Here is a 17,956-nt window from a genome sequence, read left to right as displayed (position 1 = left end):
TCCCTTTTATCTTGACTAACATGGCTAAAGATTTATTAGTTTTATTTCTTTCAAGGAAATCATTTTTGGGTTCATTGATTTTTTTTCTTATCTCTCATTTTCAATCTATTTCTTATCCATTTTTGACTATTCATTAAGTTTAATTTGTTCTTGTTTTATTTCTTAATGTTATAACTTAGGCTATTAATTTTAGATCTTCTACTGTATGCATTTATTGCAATATATTTCCTTCTAATCACTTCTTTAGTGCTTTCTTGATGGTTGAGAGATTTGACGCTTAAAAAAGGAATCCCACACTAGCTCAGAACTAAGAAATAGACTGGCATTTATTAAGGGGTAAAACTTACAAATCAGGATTCCCTGCTTGAACCATAGATAAAGATGAGATCCAAAACAAACCAAATTCTAGGCATCATAATAGTTAGCCATAGAGACCAGGTTGTGGTGGTGCATGTCTTTATTCCCAGCACTAGAGAGGAATATAAGATGGGAGGAGACAGGTCTTGTGCTCAGTCTCAATCTGAGGATTCATGGAGGCAGGATCATTCATTTTCAGTCTGAGGTACAGGTAAGAGCGAGTGGCTAACTGCTTTGCTTTTCTGATCATTATTTTGAACCCCAGTGTCTGTCTTTGAGTTTTTATTATTCATGCTACATCTGGCATCCAACATTTGGGGTATGAATTCATGAAAGAGCTGTTTCCTTGTGACTTTACAGCCACCAGCATAGCTCGGACCTACACATTGCTGGAGTCACTGCTGTACTGGCTAGGTTTTTCTTTTTTCTCTCCTTACGGGCTCTCCCTGAACCCCTTTCTTAGGCTGCTGCCCAACTAGTTAGTTGCCTTGAAATTCAGTCAAGCTTTTATTGTTCTGTGCAACAGCAATAAGCCTCTCATCTTCATCAATGTCAGCAGAACATTTGGTAAGAAAATTGGGAATTCTTAAAAAGATGAATTAGTAAAAAGAGTTTTTTCCCACATTAAAAATGGGGAAAACCATTACAATGGAAGGATTTGGATGTCTGTATGATAATATGCTAGACCATTTGAAACGGGAATTAAATGAGAGCATAACTGATTTAGATGAGATTTATGTAATGTCAGTTTTAAACATTATCAACTTTATCATTTTTGGTTATCACTAAAATGTTGGTTCATCTGAGAGCTAAGATACAGCCCTTAGAAAAACCTAGTAAAACAGGTTACACAGCTATTCAAATCCAAATCCAGACAGAGGAATTTAATTGAGAACCAATTTCAGCATTGCATTATAAGAATAGTGAGGAAAAGTCTAAAGTTTTCAAACAAACAACCTTAAGATATCCAATAACTTTATAGTAATTGCCAAATGTCAAAAATTCCATTACAGTTAACTGGACTCCTGTGCCAGTGTTAGATTTAAGGGGATTTAAGGAAGCAATAGTCTCATGAGGCATGAATTCACCTTTTGTGAACCAAATGTTAAACTCGTGGTCAGTGTGTAATAGAATTACCCCTAAAAACTAGATAGAATTGGTTAAAGGTGTTTTAGAGCCTGGTTCACAATTACAATAGAGTACCTTGTTCAGAGAAGAGGAAAAGATTATTGAATAATAGAGTAAAGCTAAATGTATGGAAATATCCCGAAATCAAATTCTTGAAGAAGGAGATTATGCTACTATAAAAAGGCAGTCTGTATATGATGACCACAAACTGGATTTATGCAACACAGCAGCTTTGAATGCTTGAGACAGAATTGGAGAAATAGGAAAGAAAATTGAGTAATATAACTTTAGGTTATACAGGACTGAAAGGAAGGCTACAGATTTCTTACAAAGATGGACTTCAGCAGTAAACAGAATGATACCAAATTCAGAAGCAAGAAAAATAATAATCAAATCACTGGCTTTTGAAAATGCCAATCTTTATGCAAAAGGATAATTAGGCTCTTAAAGCCTAGGTCAGCACCTTTATAGGAATGGATTTGAGTTACAAGTAATATTGAATGTCAGGAGTATGATGGTGCATGGATATGAGAGGTGATTTCCAGATATTTGAGGAAAATAGAAATGTCACATGTTATAATTGTGACAAACAAGGATTATAGACATGGTATTACTAGAAACAATGTGTTTTCTAAGAATAATCCATTTAGAACTCCCCTAACTTCTGGATTATGCAGAAGGTGTGGTAAAGTCAGGCATTGGACTAATGAAGGTAGGTCAATGAAGAATATTCAAGGTAATCCTTTGCCATCAGGAAACTCTATAAGTGGCCTCTTGCAGGCCCGTATGCCAAATTCAGTTCAATAGTTTCCTGCCATCTTAGAAGAAACTCCTTCCCAGAGAAATTAAAGAACCTAATGCCCATTGTAAGAGACCATACTGTTCTGGATAATAAAACCACTATACAAGAGACAACAAAAATTCAGGAAAAGCCATAAAGTGAGTATTTTGGCAAGCTTCTATTAATGAACAAAAACTAAAATTAAAAATATAACTACATAATGTCATCATTGAAGGTCTAGTAAATACAGGTGTGGATATAACAATAGTTTCATCAGAATCTTGGCATCCAAATATCTTCAGGACATAAGTGTTTGGGTTTTAGGGATCAGAACTTTATCTCAGGTAAGGCAGAGCACAAGATGGGTCAAATGTATAGGGACAGAAAGTTAGGGAGGAATATTTAACCATATGTGGATAACATAGCAATGAATTTGTGGGGATGTGATTTGTTACTGCAATGGAATACTCAGATTAACATTTCCCCATTTCAGAAACAAATAATAAATTACTGTATGTTTCTGAGAAAAAATATTAGAAGGTTTTATAAAGAACAGTCAATGACCATTCAGGTGGTACAAGAACAGGGCACAACAGCTGCTGATATTTCAAATGCACCAACACCACTACCTTTAAAATGGTTGACAGACAAACCTCTCTGGGATAGCAGTGGCCTGTAACAATAGAGAAACTGCAGGCTTTAGAATAGCTGATATAGGAGCAGCTAGATGCTCAACATATTAAAGAATCAGCTAGCCTTTGGAATTCTCTTCTAATTGTTGTTAAAAAGAAATATGGAAAATGGGAGCAGATCTAAGAGCTGTTAATAAAGTGATTCAGCCAATGAGCTCTCTACAGTCTGGAATTCCTTTGCCTTTTCTATTACCTAAAGGATGGCCTCTTAGAGTTATTGATTTAAAAGATTGTTTCTTCACTATATCTTTATAAGAAAAAGAAAAATTTACATTCATAGTGTTTACTTATAATAATTCTTAGCCTGCTAAGAAATAGCAATAGAAGTTTCTCCCATAAGGAATGTTAAATACTCTCACCCCGTGCCAATGTTTTGTAAGTCAGCCATTGTCAATGATACATAAGCAATTTTCTGAATTTATAGTTTCCCCTTACTTGAATAACATTTTACTATCTGATCCAAATGTAAATGCTTTAGAAACAATGATTGAAAAAGTAAAGAAAATTTTGCCTTTTGGGGATTATAAATTGCACCTGAAAAAAATACAAAGAGGAGATTCTATTAATTATTTAGGTTATAAAATAGATTTACAAAAACTTAGATCCCAGAAGGTGCAAATTAGGATCAATTACAGACTCTTAATTACTTCCAAAGATTTCTATGAGACATTTCCCATCTATGGTGTGTGTTGACTGAGGTTTCTGTCCTATCTTGTTTCTGCAGTTGTTAAGTCCCAAGGAAATCACACAGAGGTCTACATTAATTATAAACTGGTTGGCCTCCTCACTTTTCTCTCCCCATATCCCCTTTCCCCCATCCCACCCCACCCCCAGTTACCAGTTTTTACCCAGCAATCTTGTCTACTTCCAATATCCAGGAGGATAACTATATGTTTTTCTTTAGGTTCACCTTCTTATTTAGCTTCTCTAGGATCACCAATCATAGGCTCAGTGTCCTTTATTTATGGCTAGAAACCAATTATGAGTGAGTACATCCCATGTTCATCTTTTTGGGTCTGGCTTACCTCACTCAGGATAGTGTTTTCTATTTCCATCCATTTGCATGCAAAATTAAAGATGTCATTGTTTTTTTTTTTTTTTTTACTGCTGAGTAGTACTCTAATATGTATATATTCCCTGTTAGGTAGGTATTAGGTTGCTTTCAGTAGTTTGGTACTATGTACGATGGAGAATACAAATTGTTTGTTTCTTAGTTCCTGACAGAGTTACAAAAATGTTAGTACATTTTTGAGTGAAAGGAAGATAACTGTTAATATTGTAATTTATAGGAGTGGGAGTAGGGTAATCAAGATTGTGTAAGGATGATACGAGTTACCAGAAAGACCAAACACAGGGTTGCAGGACTGAACATTTCAGCTATCTGACTTCCAGGGACAGGTCAACAGGAGTGCATGGCCAATGTTTGTTCAGTCTTTCATAATGAGAGCTTTATACATTACTTAACACTAAATTTGGTTTAGTTTCTGAATTAATAAGCTCATTGATAATTCAGTAGGCTGGGAAGGCCTGAATGCGTCTTATATTCTCCCAGACCATACCTTACCCATCTCTCTGGCTCTTTCCATGTTGCATTCCACCTAATAAACTGTATTTATTTGTTCAATAAAAATAAATAAATAAATAAAAATAAACTGGTTGGCCTAGTAGCTCAGGCTTCTTATTAACACTTATAACTTATATTAGCCCATAATTCTTGTCTGTGTTAGCCATGTGGCTTGGTATCTTTTCCGGTGAGGCAGTCACATCTTGCTTGCTCTGTGTCTGGTTTCCTCTGTGCCTGAGTGACAACTACAGACTGCAGCTTCCCTCTTCCCAGAATTCTCATTGTCCCACCTCTAATTCCTGATTGGTTGCCCTACCTATACTTTCTGCCTAGTCACCCCACCTATACTTCCTGCCTGGCTACTGGCCAATCAGTGTTTATTTAAAATACAAGTGACAGGGTACAGACCATTGTCCCACAGCAGGTATGCTATTGGGATAAAACCTGATAGACTGATTATTTTAACCAAAACCTTAGATAGTGACAAGGATTTACATAGCCCCAGGTAATTATCAGCTGAAGCTGAGAGAGAATTGCCTTTGATTGACGAGAAATTACAGAAGGTGCACATGGATTGGGTGGATCTGAATCTTTACAGCATTCTGGATATATTACCCTCCAAACAGTCCCCACAGGGATTTTAGTGCAGAAGAAAGATATTATCTTAGAATGAATCTTTTAACCACACATGCCAAGTAAGAAATTAAAAACTTATGTGGAAAACATCTCTGAGTTAATTTGAAAATGAAGATTGAGACTTCTTAATTAGCAGAAATAGCAGTAACTATTGGACCTTTTAATAATGATGAAATTGTCAAATTATGGACAGAAAGTGAACCCTGGCAAAGAGCCTGTTGTAGATGGAGACTGCTCATTTGTTTCCTGGCTGCCCAGACATGAATAATCACACAGAATCTATATCATTTACCACACTGTTTGGCCAATAGCTTAGGCATATTTCTAGCTAACTCTTACATCTTAAATTAATCCATTTCTAGTAATCTGTGAATCACCATGAGGCTGTGACTTACTGGTAATGTTCTGACTGGCAGCTGGTGCCTTTCTGCTTTGGCAGCTTCATGGCGTCTCCTTAACTTCATTTACTTTATATAGCTCTGTTCAGATTTCCCGCTTGGCTTTATTCTTCTAAGCCATTGGCTGAAACAACTTCTTTGATAACTAATGATAATAAAACATATTCATCACATACAGAGGGGAATCCCATATCATTTCCCCTTTCTGTCTAAATAGAAATGAGGGTATTAACTTTAACATAGTCAAATTGCATATAACAAAACAGGTATTAAGGAAGAATTACAGTTACAATATTTATGTCTATTTTACCTTTTATCATAATTAAGGAAAATTATAATTATAACTATCTATTCTTCAACTCTATAAAACTCCCAAGAAGGATATAATATTACCTAATTTAAAAGGAAGTGCATTATAAGCAACTTCCAAAACTCTAGAGTTGACAGAAATACCTTGCTGCCTGAACAGTCACCCAAAGTTCTTCCATAACATTGTGGTATTCATCTTCAGCCTAGAGGGCCATAGTATCCAGAAGACTTTTCCATGAAGCAGGAAATTTCAAAGACTGTTTTGCCTCTATTGGCAGTTTTCCAGTCACTTTCTTCTGTATCCTGCAGAATGTCTGGGAGACTCTTTTATGGAGCAGGTACCCTGAAGGATTGTCTCACCTTTAGGGTAAGTTCAGCAGTCATTGCTCCATGGGTCCTATATGTCCAATTCTTTCAGCATACCATCAAGCAGTCCAGGCAAGAGCAGTTTCTTGCCCAAATTGCTAACAAACTCCATAAGGAGCCTCTTTGATGCCCATCATCCTCTGAAGTAGATTGTGCTGCTTGCAGCAGATGTGTCTCATTTTCATGAAAAGTTCTAAGATACATTTTAATGCATGTTTTATAAGTCTTTGAATGGTTTGAAGAATACCTATCTGTCTGAAATATATCTCTGTGCATCTAGAAAACATAACTAACATTACTACAAGTTTGACTATTATAGATGACTATTAGCCTGTATTTCTTAATTATACATTACATTTTTAATGAGGTGCATGAACACAATAGGTTAAACAAGAGCATAAATATACATATAACAAAATTGATCTTAAATCTGTACCAATAAACCAAGATCCATACTAATGCAAAGTATTCATATTTATAGCATATCCCATTTAAATGTAAACAAACATTTATAGACAATTATTTAGGGAATTTGCGTGTTGTTCTCTAGACTGTTTCCTGTTGATTGGGGGTACTGTTAATCAGGTCTTACATGGGGTATCCTGTGTGGTAGGTCCATCTTATCCAGCAATCCTGAAGCTTTCATGGATATTGGATCATATGGGCCATTGCTTCAGGGGGTCTTGTTTGATCAAACCATATTAGCCAATAAGGAATCCACAGATTTCTATCCTCTGTGGAAACAAAAGCAGAACCTCTTTCCCAAAGCAGCATATTTTTAGACCCAAACTTTGAAGTCAAGATACATTTAAAATAAATATGTTGGTTTAGCTTAGCAACCCATATAATGAAATGTCTTTTTGTGCTTATCTCATTTATAGTCAAAAAATTGAAAGAAGAGTATGCATGATCCAGACTCTATGTGTATTTTGCATCTTTATGTGACTTTTTTTCTTTATTCCTTTAATCTGTCTGTATTCTGTCTCTTTAAAGACTTCGTTTTATTTTTTTCAAACTATTTCTTTTTATAACTGTCTAAACTTTTCATCACCTCTCTCCCAAGCCTATGTAAATTTTTTAAACACACTGTGACCTGTTCAGAGGTTATTTTTCTGTCTGAATCTGTCTTTATTGTGTATCTCTAATTATTTTCTGACTGGAAGCACTTTAAAATGGTAAACAGTGTGGCCAAGACAACACTGGATGCTGACTCTGCCTCTCTTGGCCCTCTAACATGGCAGAGGTAGTTCACCACCAGCTCTGGGACTGCCAGATAGGAGCCATGCCCATCACATCAACTCTGGGAAGTAGTTGGCCCATGCTGCCAACTAAGTAACTTGTGACATATTGCCCACAAACCTCATTCAAGTGGTCGGCCTCCTGAAAGATCCAGAGCTGTTCATGAACAACAACTAGCATGAACCAAGAAGCCTTCTTAAATGAACTATGCAGTTTTTGCTGCTACCACTGAGTCAAGAAGCCTTCTCTTAAAGTAATCTTGCCTCTACTTGCTTCTAGCAAACAGATCAAATCTGAAAAAAAAATACAGCTACCAAGAAGTCATGATTAAATCTGTTCTTTTGTGTTTAGAATTCCTTCTCAAACTCTCTCGGGTTTTATGTAGATGTAGTTGCCTCATGTTCGTGTGCAATTTTGTAAACAGAGACTAGTCATTTGTTTCCCAGCCATCTGCATGCAAATAATCACACAGAAACTATATTAATTACAATGCTGTTTGACCAATAGTTTATGCATATTTCTAGGTACCTCTTACATCTTAAATTAACTCATTTCTATTATTCTCTAATTACCATGAGGGTGTGGCATACTGGTAAGGCTCGACTAGCAGCTGGTGTCTTTCTCCTCTGGCAGCTACATGGTGTCTTTTGACTGTGCCTCCTTTCTCTCTATATCTTTGTTCGGATTTCCCACTAGGCTTTACTCTACTAAATCATTGGACAAAACATCTTCTTTAATAACCAATGGTAATAAAACATATTCATAGAATATAGATGGGAATCTCACATCAACTTGAAGTAATTTTGGGAGAGATAAGCAACAACTATCCCAAACTCAAGAGAATTCAACTTATAAAAAGAGCTAACTGAATCATTCCTCGTATTTTATAGGACACACTAATAACTGGAGCATCTATATTCTATACAGATTCAAATAAGTCAGGAAATGCAGGTTACAAATCAGAAAATTTAAGTAAATTGGATCAAAGCCCTTGTCATTCTGTCCAAAAGTCAGACTTATATGCTATTCTCATGGTACTAAGTAAGGGATTTTAAAGAACCTCTCAACATAGTTACTGATTTACGGTATGCAGAAAGAATTGTTTTGCATATTAAAATCACTTAATTTATACCAGATGATACATAATTGAATATTATTTATTCAGTTACAAAATAAAATCCAGAATAGGACTCATCCCATATATATAAAAACACATCTGATCCATATATGTCTGCCAGGTCCTTTAGCACAAGTTAATACAGAAATCAGTCAATGATTGATTGTAAATATGCTGAATGCCTCAGAATTTCATTTTAAAGAACCATCTTGTCAATGGCAAAAGTTTAAAAAGAAAATTTTCTGTAACATTGCAACAAGCCAAGGAAATTATAAGGAAATGTACTACTTGTTCTTTTACAACCAAATATCACTACCTGCAGGAAGTAACCCAAAAGGTACTCAAAGGAATGACATCTGACAGATGGATGTGTTCCATTTGTAGATTTGGACAACTAAAATATATACACCACACTATTGTTACCTATTTAGATTTTCAATAGGCAACTGCTTTGAATTTGGAAAAGGATGATTCAGTATTCACACATTTCCTAGAAGTTGTGGCTGTCACAACTATACATGAACAAATAAATACAGATAATACCCCAGCATATATCTCTAAGAAAATGAAACATTTTTTGCTTTTTATAATATAAAGCATGTTACAGGTATAACACACAATTCTACAGAGCAGGCAGTTATAGAAAGATCAAATCAGACTCTAAAGGATCTGTTAAATAAACAGAAAGGGATAATAAAGACCCCCAGAAATAGGTTGCATAATGCTTTATTAACTTTGAATTTTCCAAATGCTAATGAGAAAGGAACAACAGCTTCAGAGAGGCATAGGATAGTTTAAAAAAAAAAAGAGCAAGAGAATTTAATCAGCCAATATACTTTAAAGATGTACTGACCTCAGAATAGAAACCAGAACATGTGTTATGCTGGGTAAGGCATTTTGCTTTTCTTTCCACAGGAACTCAAAAGCTAGAGATACGATCAAAACTGATACAGATTTTAGAGGAACGAGTGAGATCTCTTAATTAAAAGACATGATTGTTCATTAAACACTATGGCTATTTAATCTAAACTAACCTATAAAACTAACAAATGCTTTTCATTTGATCAGACAGAACTTTCCAAAAAAAAATTTTCTCCTCAAATTTATGGTTATGGAAGGTTTTGATTTCTTTCTTCCATTGTATAATTTTAGCTCCTTTGTCGAAATTCAGGTGTTCATAAGTTTGTGGGTTAATATCTAGGTCTTCGATTCGATTCCATTGGTCGACATCTCTGTTTTTATGCCAATACCAATCTGATTTCAAGTTGATTATTGTCTTCTCCAGATCTGTGAAGAATTTTGATGGGATTTGGATGGGGATTGCATTGAATCTATAGATTGCTTTTGGTAGAATTGCCATCCAAGAGCATGTTACCCCAAGATACTTTATGCTATTTTTGGCTATTGTGAGAGTTGACGTTTCCTTGATTTCCCTCTCTGCTTCTCTATCCTTTGTGTATAGGAGGGTTACTGATTTTTTTGAGTTGATCTTATATCCTGCCACATCACTGAAGGTATTTATCAGCTGTAGGGGTTTTTTGGTAGAGTTTTTGGGGTAACACTAACCAAGGAAGTGAAAGATCTATTTGACAAGAACTTTAAGACTTTGAAGAAAGAAATTGAAGAGGACACCAGAAAATGGAAGGATCTCCCATGCTCTTGGATGGGTAGAATCAATATAGTAAAAATGGCAATTCTACCAAAGGCAATTTATAGATTCAATGCAATCCCCATCAAAATCCCCCAAAATTCTTCACAGACCTTGAGAGAACAATAATCAACTTTATATGGAAAAACAAAAGACCCAGGATAGCCAAAACAATCTTATACAATAAAGGAACTTCCGGAGACATTACCATCCCTGACTTCAAACTCTATTACAGAGCTACAGTAATGAAATGGATATATATATTGATATAAATTTGAGATTAATTTTGTTAAAACATACTGTATATACATTTCTAATCTTGTTCAAGATAGTGTACCTATACAGCTCACTTAACAATGCAATGCAAATTTCTAGTTCTTGAAAATTATTATTACCATCTGTTTAGGATAAGAAAATGCGGGTTAGTAGCTAATCATCTATTAAAATCAAATTTGTAGTTACATTAAGTATGTTTTCAAGTTCAAAGATATATTTTAGAAAGGTTGTTTACAAACATTTTAGAGATCTGCAGAATATGGCATTTAAGATGTTTTAATAACATAGAGCTCACTAGAAATATGCCTGAGTAATCAGCCAAGCAGTGTTGTAATTAATATAGTTTCTGTGTGATAATTCAGGTCTGGGTGGCCGGAAATTAAATAGGAGTCTTCTATTACACTTGGGTCTCTGAGCGAGTTGATGACTAGATAGTTATAGTTTTCCTTGTTTACCAGACTCAGAAAGCAAGTTATGATAGAAAGGAAATTAAATGCAAACTTTAGACTCATAAAAAAGGGTAGATATGGAGTATTTTCTCTGAATTTGTCAAATACAAATGGACTGGACATTGCTGCTGTATTTGTTGCTTGTATATATTGTATATATTTATTGTACTCATTGTATATAGTTTTTCTTATATTAGTCATAGCTTTCTTTTTTAATTTTAGACAAACAGAAGCTATAGTGCTATATTATTTGTGTTTTCATAAATAAAGCATGCCTCAAGATCACTGCAAAGCAGCCACACTAGTCAGCCATACAAACCAGGCAGTGGTGGCACACACCTTTAATACCAGAAGCCACAATAGTTAGCAAGTAGAGGCTAGGTGGTGATTTTGCATTCCTTTAATCCCAGCACCAGAGAGGAATATAAGATGGGAGGAGACAGGTATCAGCTGAATCTCAGTCTGAGGATGTTTTGAAGCAGGATCACCCATTTTCTGTCTGAGGTAGAGGTAAAATCCTATGGCTGGCTGTTTTGCTCTTCTGAACTTCTGGTTCAACCCTAATATCTGTCTCTGGGTTTTTCTTATTCATGCTGCCTTTTATTCTGCATTATGTCCTGCAGAACAATCTAGGTCATGGCAAATAGCAGGATTTCCATTGTTGTCTGTCTTTCTATCTGTCTGTCTGTCTGTCTGCCTGTCATCTATCCATACATCTATCATTTTTAAAACATTGTCTCATTATGTAGTACAAACTAACCTAGTTCTCCTTATGTAAACTCTGTTGGCCTCAAATTCAAGATCCTTTTATCTCAGCTTCCAGAGTGCCAGGATTATAGACCTGTGCCTTAGGTAGTTAGCACTGATGAAAAAGAGAAGTGAGAGTTGGAAGCAATGAGGACTTAGCTAACTGTGCTTTCTAGTTTTATGTCAACTTGACATAGCTAGAGTCACCAGAAAGGAGGGAATCTCAATTGAGAAAATGTCTCCTTAACAGTTATCGGCAAGCCTCTGGAGCATTTTCTTAATTAATGATTAATGGTAAAGGGTACAGCCCATTGTTCTTTTTTTGCTCATGATAGCTTTGACTATCTGGGATTTTTTTCTGGTTCCATATGAATTTTAGGATTCTATTTTTATTTCTGTAAAGAATGTTGTGGGGTTTGGTTTGGAACTGTATTGAATCTATAACTTGTTTATGGTAGAATGGTCATTTTCACAATATTGAGTCTACCAATACATGAACATGGGAGGGTCATTCCATTTGCTAGTATCTTCTTCAATTTCTATCTTCAGAGATTTAAAGTTTTCATTTTATATATTTTAAACCATCAGAAGTTGATATCTTAATGATAAGAATTTCCTGTTCCCAGATGATTTTTTCACTGTCATTTTTAGTGAAGTCAATCTTTCTTGTGCTTTTATAAAATGACACATTTTTTATATGCCATATTTCCATGTATTTATGGGTCTAGTTGGGAATGCCATTCTGTTTTCTTGATCTATTCTGTACTATTATATGTAAAATACAATTTTATAATGTGCTTTTAAAGCTGGTGTTTCATACTCTCTTTTGCAAAAGAGTAACTTTATCATTTTTCAAAATGAGTTTTAGAATTTTTTTAAATATATGAAACTCTCTAAGATATAGATTGGTACATGAAATTTGTGCATTGATTTCTAAGTGAATTTATCTCTTCTAGTTTTGAAATTGCCTATATGTGAACATGGTATTTCTATGGGTTGGCTTCCTTCAAGTCTTCTAGAATAATTTAATAGATTTCTTCATATTACTTTTCTACATTTCATTTCCAGACATAGAGTTTCTATTGCTTTTGTAAATTCTACTTTCACTAAATAGGTAAACTGATGTGTAGGTAAGTAATTTACTTTCTGTTGATTCCAATTTTTTTTATTTCTTTGACATAATACAATTGCTAGAATAGTACAAAATACATCTTGTGCACTCTCTCCTATTTAAATATACATCTAAGCCTTCTCTAGTCTTATGTGCCTTGTATATCAAAATCATACCATTTGTATCATAGAAATTGTATAGTATTTTTGGGGGAGCCTAGGCAGTTTGGATGCTCACCTTATGAGACCTGGATAGAGGTGGGTGGTCCTTGGGCTTCCCACAGGTCAGGGAACCCTGATTGCTCTTTGAGCAGATGAGGGAGGGGGACTTGATCGGGGGAGGGGGAGGGAAATGGGAGGCGGTTGCAGGGAGGAGGCAGAAATCCTTAATAAATAAGTAAATTAAAAAAAAGAAATTGTATAGTATTTTTAACAACTGCCAAGGGACTGCCCTTTGTTACTCTAATTGTTAGTAAAAAGTCTTTTAAAAAGAATGTTTTTACTATTGGTATTTAATTTTCCTAAATAAATAGTTCTGTTAAATCTGATCTTTCTCTTAGAGCTGCAATATGCTAATGCTGTAATGCGCTTTGATTATGTCTGGCTTCGAGACCACTGCCGCTCAGCGTCGTGCTATAATTCTAAGACTCATCAACGGAGCCTGGATACTGCCAGTGTGGATTTATGTATCAAGCCAAAGACCATTCGCCTGAATGAATCCACACTCATCTTCACTTGTAAGTATACAGGAGTTTGTTGGATTTCTTAGGTCTTTTTCTAAAGAATAATGATTTTATTAAAAAAATAGTTTGGCTCTTTCCAAATTAGGGTGTGTTTTTTTAGTTAATTTCTCCCCTTGTTTTAGAAGCAATTTCAATAACCTTTTGATTTTGTTTAGTTTTGTTACAGCTAACATCATACTTAATTTTCAGACAGGATAATTTCTAACTAGGAAACATTTCAAGGATGGCTGCTTTTGTCACTCTTTGTTTTGCCTTTATTTGTTTTGCACTTTATTTTTAAGACAATATCTTGTAATATAGCCCAACTGTCCTTTAATTTACTATATAGATCAGCCTGGCCTCATACTAGTGATTCTACTGCTCCAGCTTCCTGAGTGCTTGGGTTTCACACATAAGGACTAACATTCTCAGCAGAAAGTAAGGAGACCTTGCTTCCCTTGCTTAGACTAACCCATACCTCCTTGGGAACCGCCTGTACCAGCCTGAATGGTCTCATTCATACCATTTCCCCTGTTGAAAGCCCTCTTATGCCTTCTGTAAACCATACTTCAGGTGCTACCCACTGCCTTCTGTACTAGGCCTGCCTATAGCTCCCAAGATTTTTGCTCCAGGATCCCAGCCTGCATATCCTCTGTAGCAAGAAGAAGACCAGGCTTTCCCTACTTAGGCCCACCCATATTGTCCCTCTTGCACTAGAGAAGAACTAGGGCCTACCCTTCTTAGGCCTACCTATATATCCAGGAGCCACACTTAAGGCAAGGACCATGAACTGCTACACTGTGCTGACCTATAGCTCCTAAGAATTTTGTTTCAGTGTGGGAAGAAGAGAGAGCTGCTTGTTTGTTCCTGACTGCTTAACCCAGAAATAATCACTTAGAAACTATATTATTTAAAACACTGCTTGGCCTGAACTGTTAGCTCTAGCTTCTTTTTGGCTAACTCTTATATATTAATTTAACCCATTTCTATTAAACTGTATATGGCCATGTGACTATGGCTTACCGGCAAAAGTTCTGGCATCTGTCTCTGGCGGGGCTACATGGCGATTCCCTGACTCCTTCTTTCTCCCAGAATTCTGTCTAGTTTTCCCCACCTACCTCTATCCCTTTATGGCTCTGCTATAGGGCCAAAACAATTCTTTATTCATTAACAGTAATCACAGCATACAGAGGGAAATCCCACATCAGTTTCAGAAATACAACCAACATAGCCTTCTTCAGAAAGAAGATCTGACTTAGTTTACTTGAGCCTACCTACACCACTCCAGAACTTCTTTCATAAGCCCCACAGAGGAAAATGAGCATTTCGACCTTGTGAATTTCTCTGCTAAATGAAGGAGAAGTTTTAAAAGAACGACATAGGGAAAACATGAAAAACATTGACCAACATACTACTTAAGATGTGCAAGTCCCAGAACAGGAAAAAAAATAACAAGACAGTATGACTCTTCCATAAAGTGCTAATTACATAATAATAGCACCTAAATGTAAATGACCTGGAAAAACTTCCAGGCAGAGAACTTTTTTTTAAATTTATTTATTTATTAAGGATTTCTGCCTCCTCCCCGCCACCGCCTCCCATTTCCCTCCCCCTCCCCCGATCAAGTCACCCTCCCTCATCTGCTCGAAGAGCAATCAGGGTTCCCTGACCTGTGGGAAGTCCAAGGACCACCCACCTCTATCCAGGTCTCGTAAGGTGAGCATCCAAATTGCCAGGCAGAGAACTTAAAAGAATAATTGCAACTGTGTTCAAACAACTCAAAGACATGAATGTACTCCAAAAGAATGAAAACAAAAACATAAATGAAATGCAGAAGTCAACCCAAGATATAAAAATAAAATTTAACAAAAATAATTGCTGAACAAAAGCCAAACTGAAATTCTGGTAGAAATGGAAAAACTCAAAATGTTAAAAACAAAAACAAAACCCTCAGTGGAAAGACTCACCAACAGAATGGATCATGTAGGAAGCAAAAGAATCAGGGGCAGAAAAAATAGAGAAATTAGGTAACTCAATAAAAGTCAATGAGAAGTTTTAGAAAATATATTAATAAGTAAAAGCTAGAGTAGCAGGGAGTTTGTTGTGAGATTCTGTCTCTTAGTAATGTCAAACACACTCCTAAAGTCTCACCAATATATGACTGCTTACACATGAACTAAACAAGGACAACAACAGTAGACATGCTAATATGGATGAGGAAAAGCCCAGAAGATCTCAACCCTATACAAAGAACCTAAAGCAACAAGGGAATGCTGGAAGTTGGAGGAGAGGTAGTCCACACCAGAGAAAGAATACCTCAACTGGTCTTCCAATACCAAATGGTCAACCCTGAAATCATACATAAAAGTAACATCATATAATTATACATGTTATATTTATGTATTTAGGGAAATATACATATAAAAACAGTGAAAAAAGCCATAAATATGGAAGGTGGGTCATATATCGAAGGGTTTGGATTAAGGAAAGGGAAGGGAGGAAATGATATAATTATATTATAATCAAAAAAATAAAAGAATTTTTTTTAAAAAAAATATTAGAACAGGCCATGGAGAGATGGATCAGTAATTAAGAGCAGTTGCTGCTCTTGACGAGGATGTAATTTGGCCAGTTTCCTTTCATCTGTAATCCGAGTTCTGGGGTTGGTCTATGGGCACGAAACTCATACACAGTACACTCGTATACATGCAGGCAAAACACTTATACACATTTAAAAATGTGTGTATATATATAATCATTTATGCCCCAGCATATTTTTTTTTTTTTTTTTTTTTTTTTTTAGTATTTTGAGACAGGGTTTCTTCGTAGCTTTGGAGCCTATCCTGGAAATGGCTCTTGTAACCAGGCTGGCCTTGAACTCAAAAGGTCTACTTGCCTCTGCCTCCCGAGTGCTAGGATTAAAGGTGTGCACCACCACTGCCTGGCTGCCCCGGCAATGCTTAAGCTTGCATGGGCAGCCCTTTTATGGTAGCTCTCTAGTTGTTCCTATCCTAAATGTTCGTGTTATTGTCATACCTAAGGTTCAGCAGTCTTTCTTTATGCTGTCTATCCAACATTTTGTTTTGTTTTGTTTTGTTTTTGTTTTTGTTTTGGTCTTCCTCTTCACCTTATCTTGTGCATTCCTCCAAGCAGTGCTGTCTTTGGGTATCTGCTGTCATTCATTCTGATAACATGGCCCAAGTGTCTCAAGCACTATTGTTGTATCCTGTAGTTTACTTATTTCCATAGATGGAGGTGTTTCTTAAAGTTATTATTGTACAGCCTATCTCTTTGTGTGGATGTCTAGAATCCTGCTGAGACATGCCATCTCAAACACCTAAAAGTTGTATCAGTATACAAAATGTCCTAAACAGAGATAGAAACATGCATACATACAATCTGACAAAATAACTTTGCATAGGTGTACAAATATAAACAAAAGTAACAGATATAATTTGAACTTGTGTTAATATACAAAAACTATACCATTGTAAATTATCCATAAATAATAGCTCACAAGTATTCATTCTATTACCCACTATTACTCTCTCCCCCCCCCTTTTATAACCCTATATAGTTTTCATCCTAACCCTCTATCTAGTATAAGTAATAATCAACAACCCCTAAACAGTGTTTCCAACTCTATAAATAAACTTTTCTTGGGGGGGAGTCGTCTTCTAGAATTGCTTCCTGCTGTCATGGGGGCAATGTTGTCTTAAAGGGATCCTGCAAATTAAAGTGATGGTTAAGTTTCAAAATTACTGTCTAGTATAGTTGCAAATAATTTCCAAGTAGTCTATAGAGTTTTCTTTTTCCAAGTTCTTATTTGAAGTTCTGGCCAGAATGTCATGAGATGGTGTACCATTTCCAAATCTGGTACCCAAAAAAAGCGGTCTTATAATAGCACTGTCTGCATCACAATGTCATCTCAACTAGGTAGAGTTGTTGCTGTGGGGCCCCATCTTCTTCCTGGAAACTTCAAAGATTACTGCAGGAAAAGGATCTGTAGGAAAATCTATGTTCATCATGAAAAGCTTAAACATTATTCATATAAGCATACATTCAATGAAGAATATGATATAGACAAAATAGGCATGGAGAAAGTAAAATTGTTCCTAGGCTTTCTTCTGTCCCATACCAGATGGCTCCTGATGTGAGACAGAAACTCGGCATCTTCCTTTTAACAACATACTTGGATTTAGAAAAGTACAGAGCCATTGTCCAACTCCAAAACCAACTGAATATATTAATGTGTGTGTGTGTGTGTGTGTGTGTGTGTGTGTGTGTGTGTATGTGTGTGTAGGGGGTACTTGTACTCTTTGATGAACTTTATAAGAGCAGTACTTGCTGGACATGACAAGGCCTTTGCACACAAAACACAGTTTTTGTGACTTTTGGCACATAATAAAGCCAGTCA

The 17,956-nt window shown here is 35.8% G+C and overlaps 1 protein-coding gene across 4 annotated transcripts in view; it reads left to right on the top strand.

The window, feature by feature from the left end:
- Positions 1 to 17,956, top strand: part of Tmlhe (trimethyllysine hydroxylase, epsilon) — a 194,880-nt gene that overhangs the window by 148,008 nt on the left and 28,916 nt on the right. For all 4 annotated transcript variants that reach the window (XM_075956782.1, XM_075956784.1, XM_075956781.1 and 1 more), the window contains one exon: positions 13,378 to 13,554. In XM_075956782.1, the coding sequence (XP_075812897.1) occupies positions 13,378 to 13,554 (177 nt within the window). The remainder of the gene's footprint in view (positions 1 to 13,377; positions 13,555 to 17,956) is intronic.

Source organism: Microtus pennsylvanicus, chromosome X (genome assembly GCF_037038515.1).
Source record: "Microtus pennsylvanicus isolate mMicPen1 chromosome X, mMicPen1.hap1, whole genome shotgun sequence".
Lineage (NCBI taxonomy): Eukaryota > Metazoa > Chordata > Mammalia > Rodentia > Cricetidae > Microtus > Microtus pennsylvanicus.
Note: the sequence above shows the minus strand (reverse complement) of the source record. Positions and strands in the feature narration are given on the sequence as shown.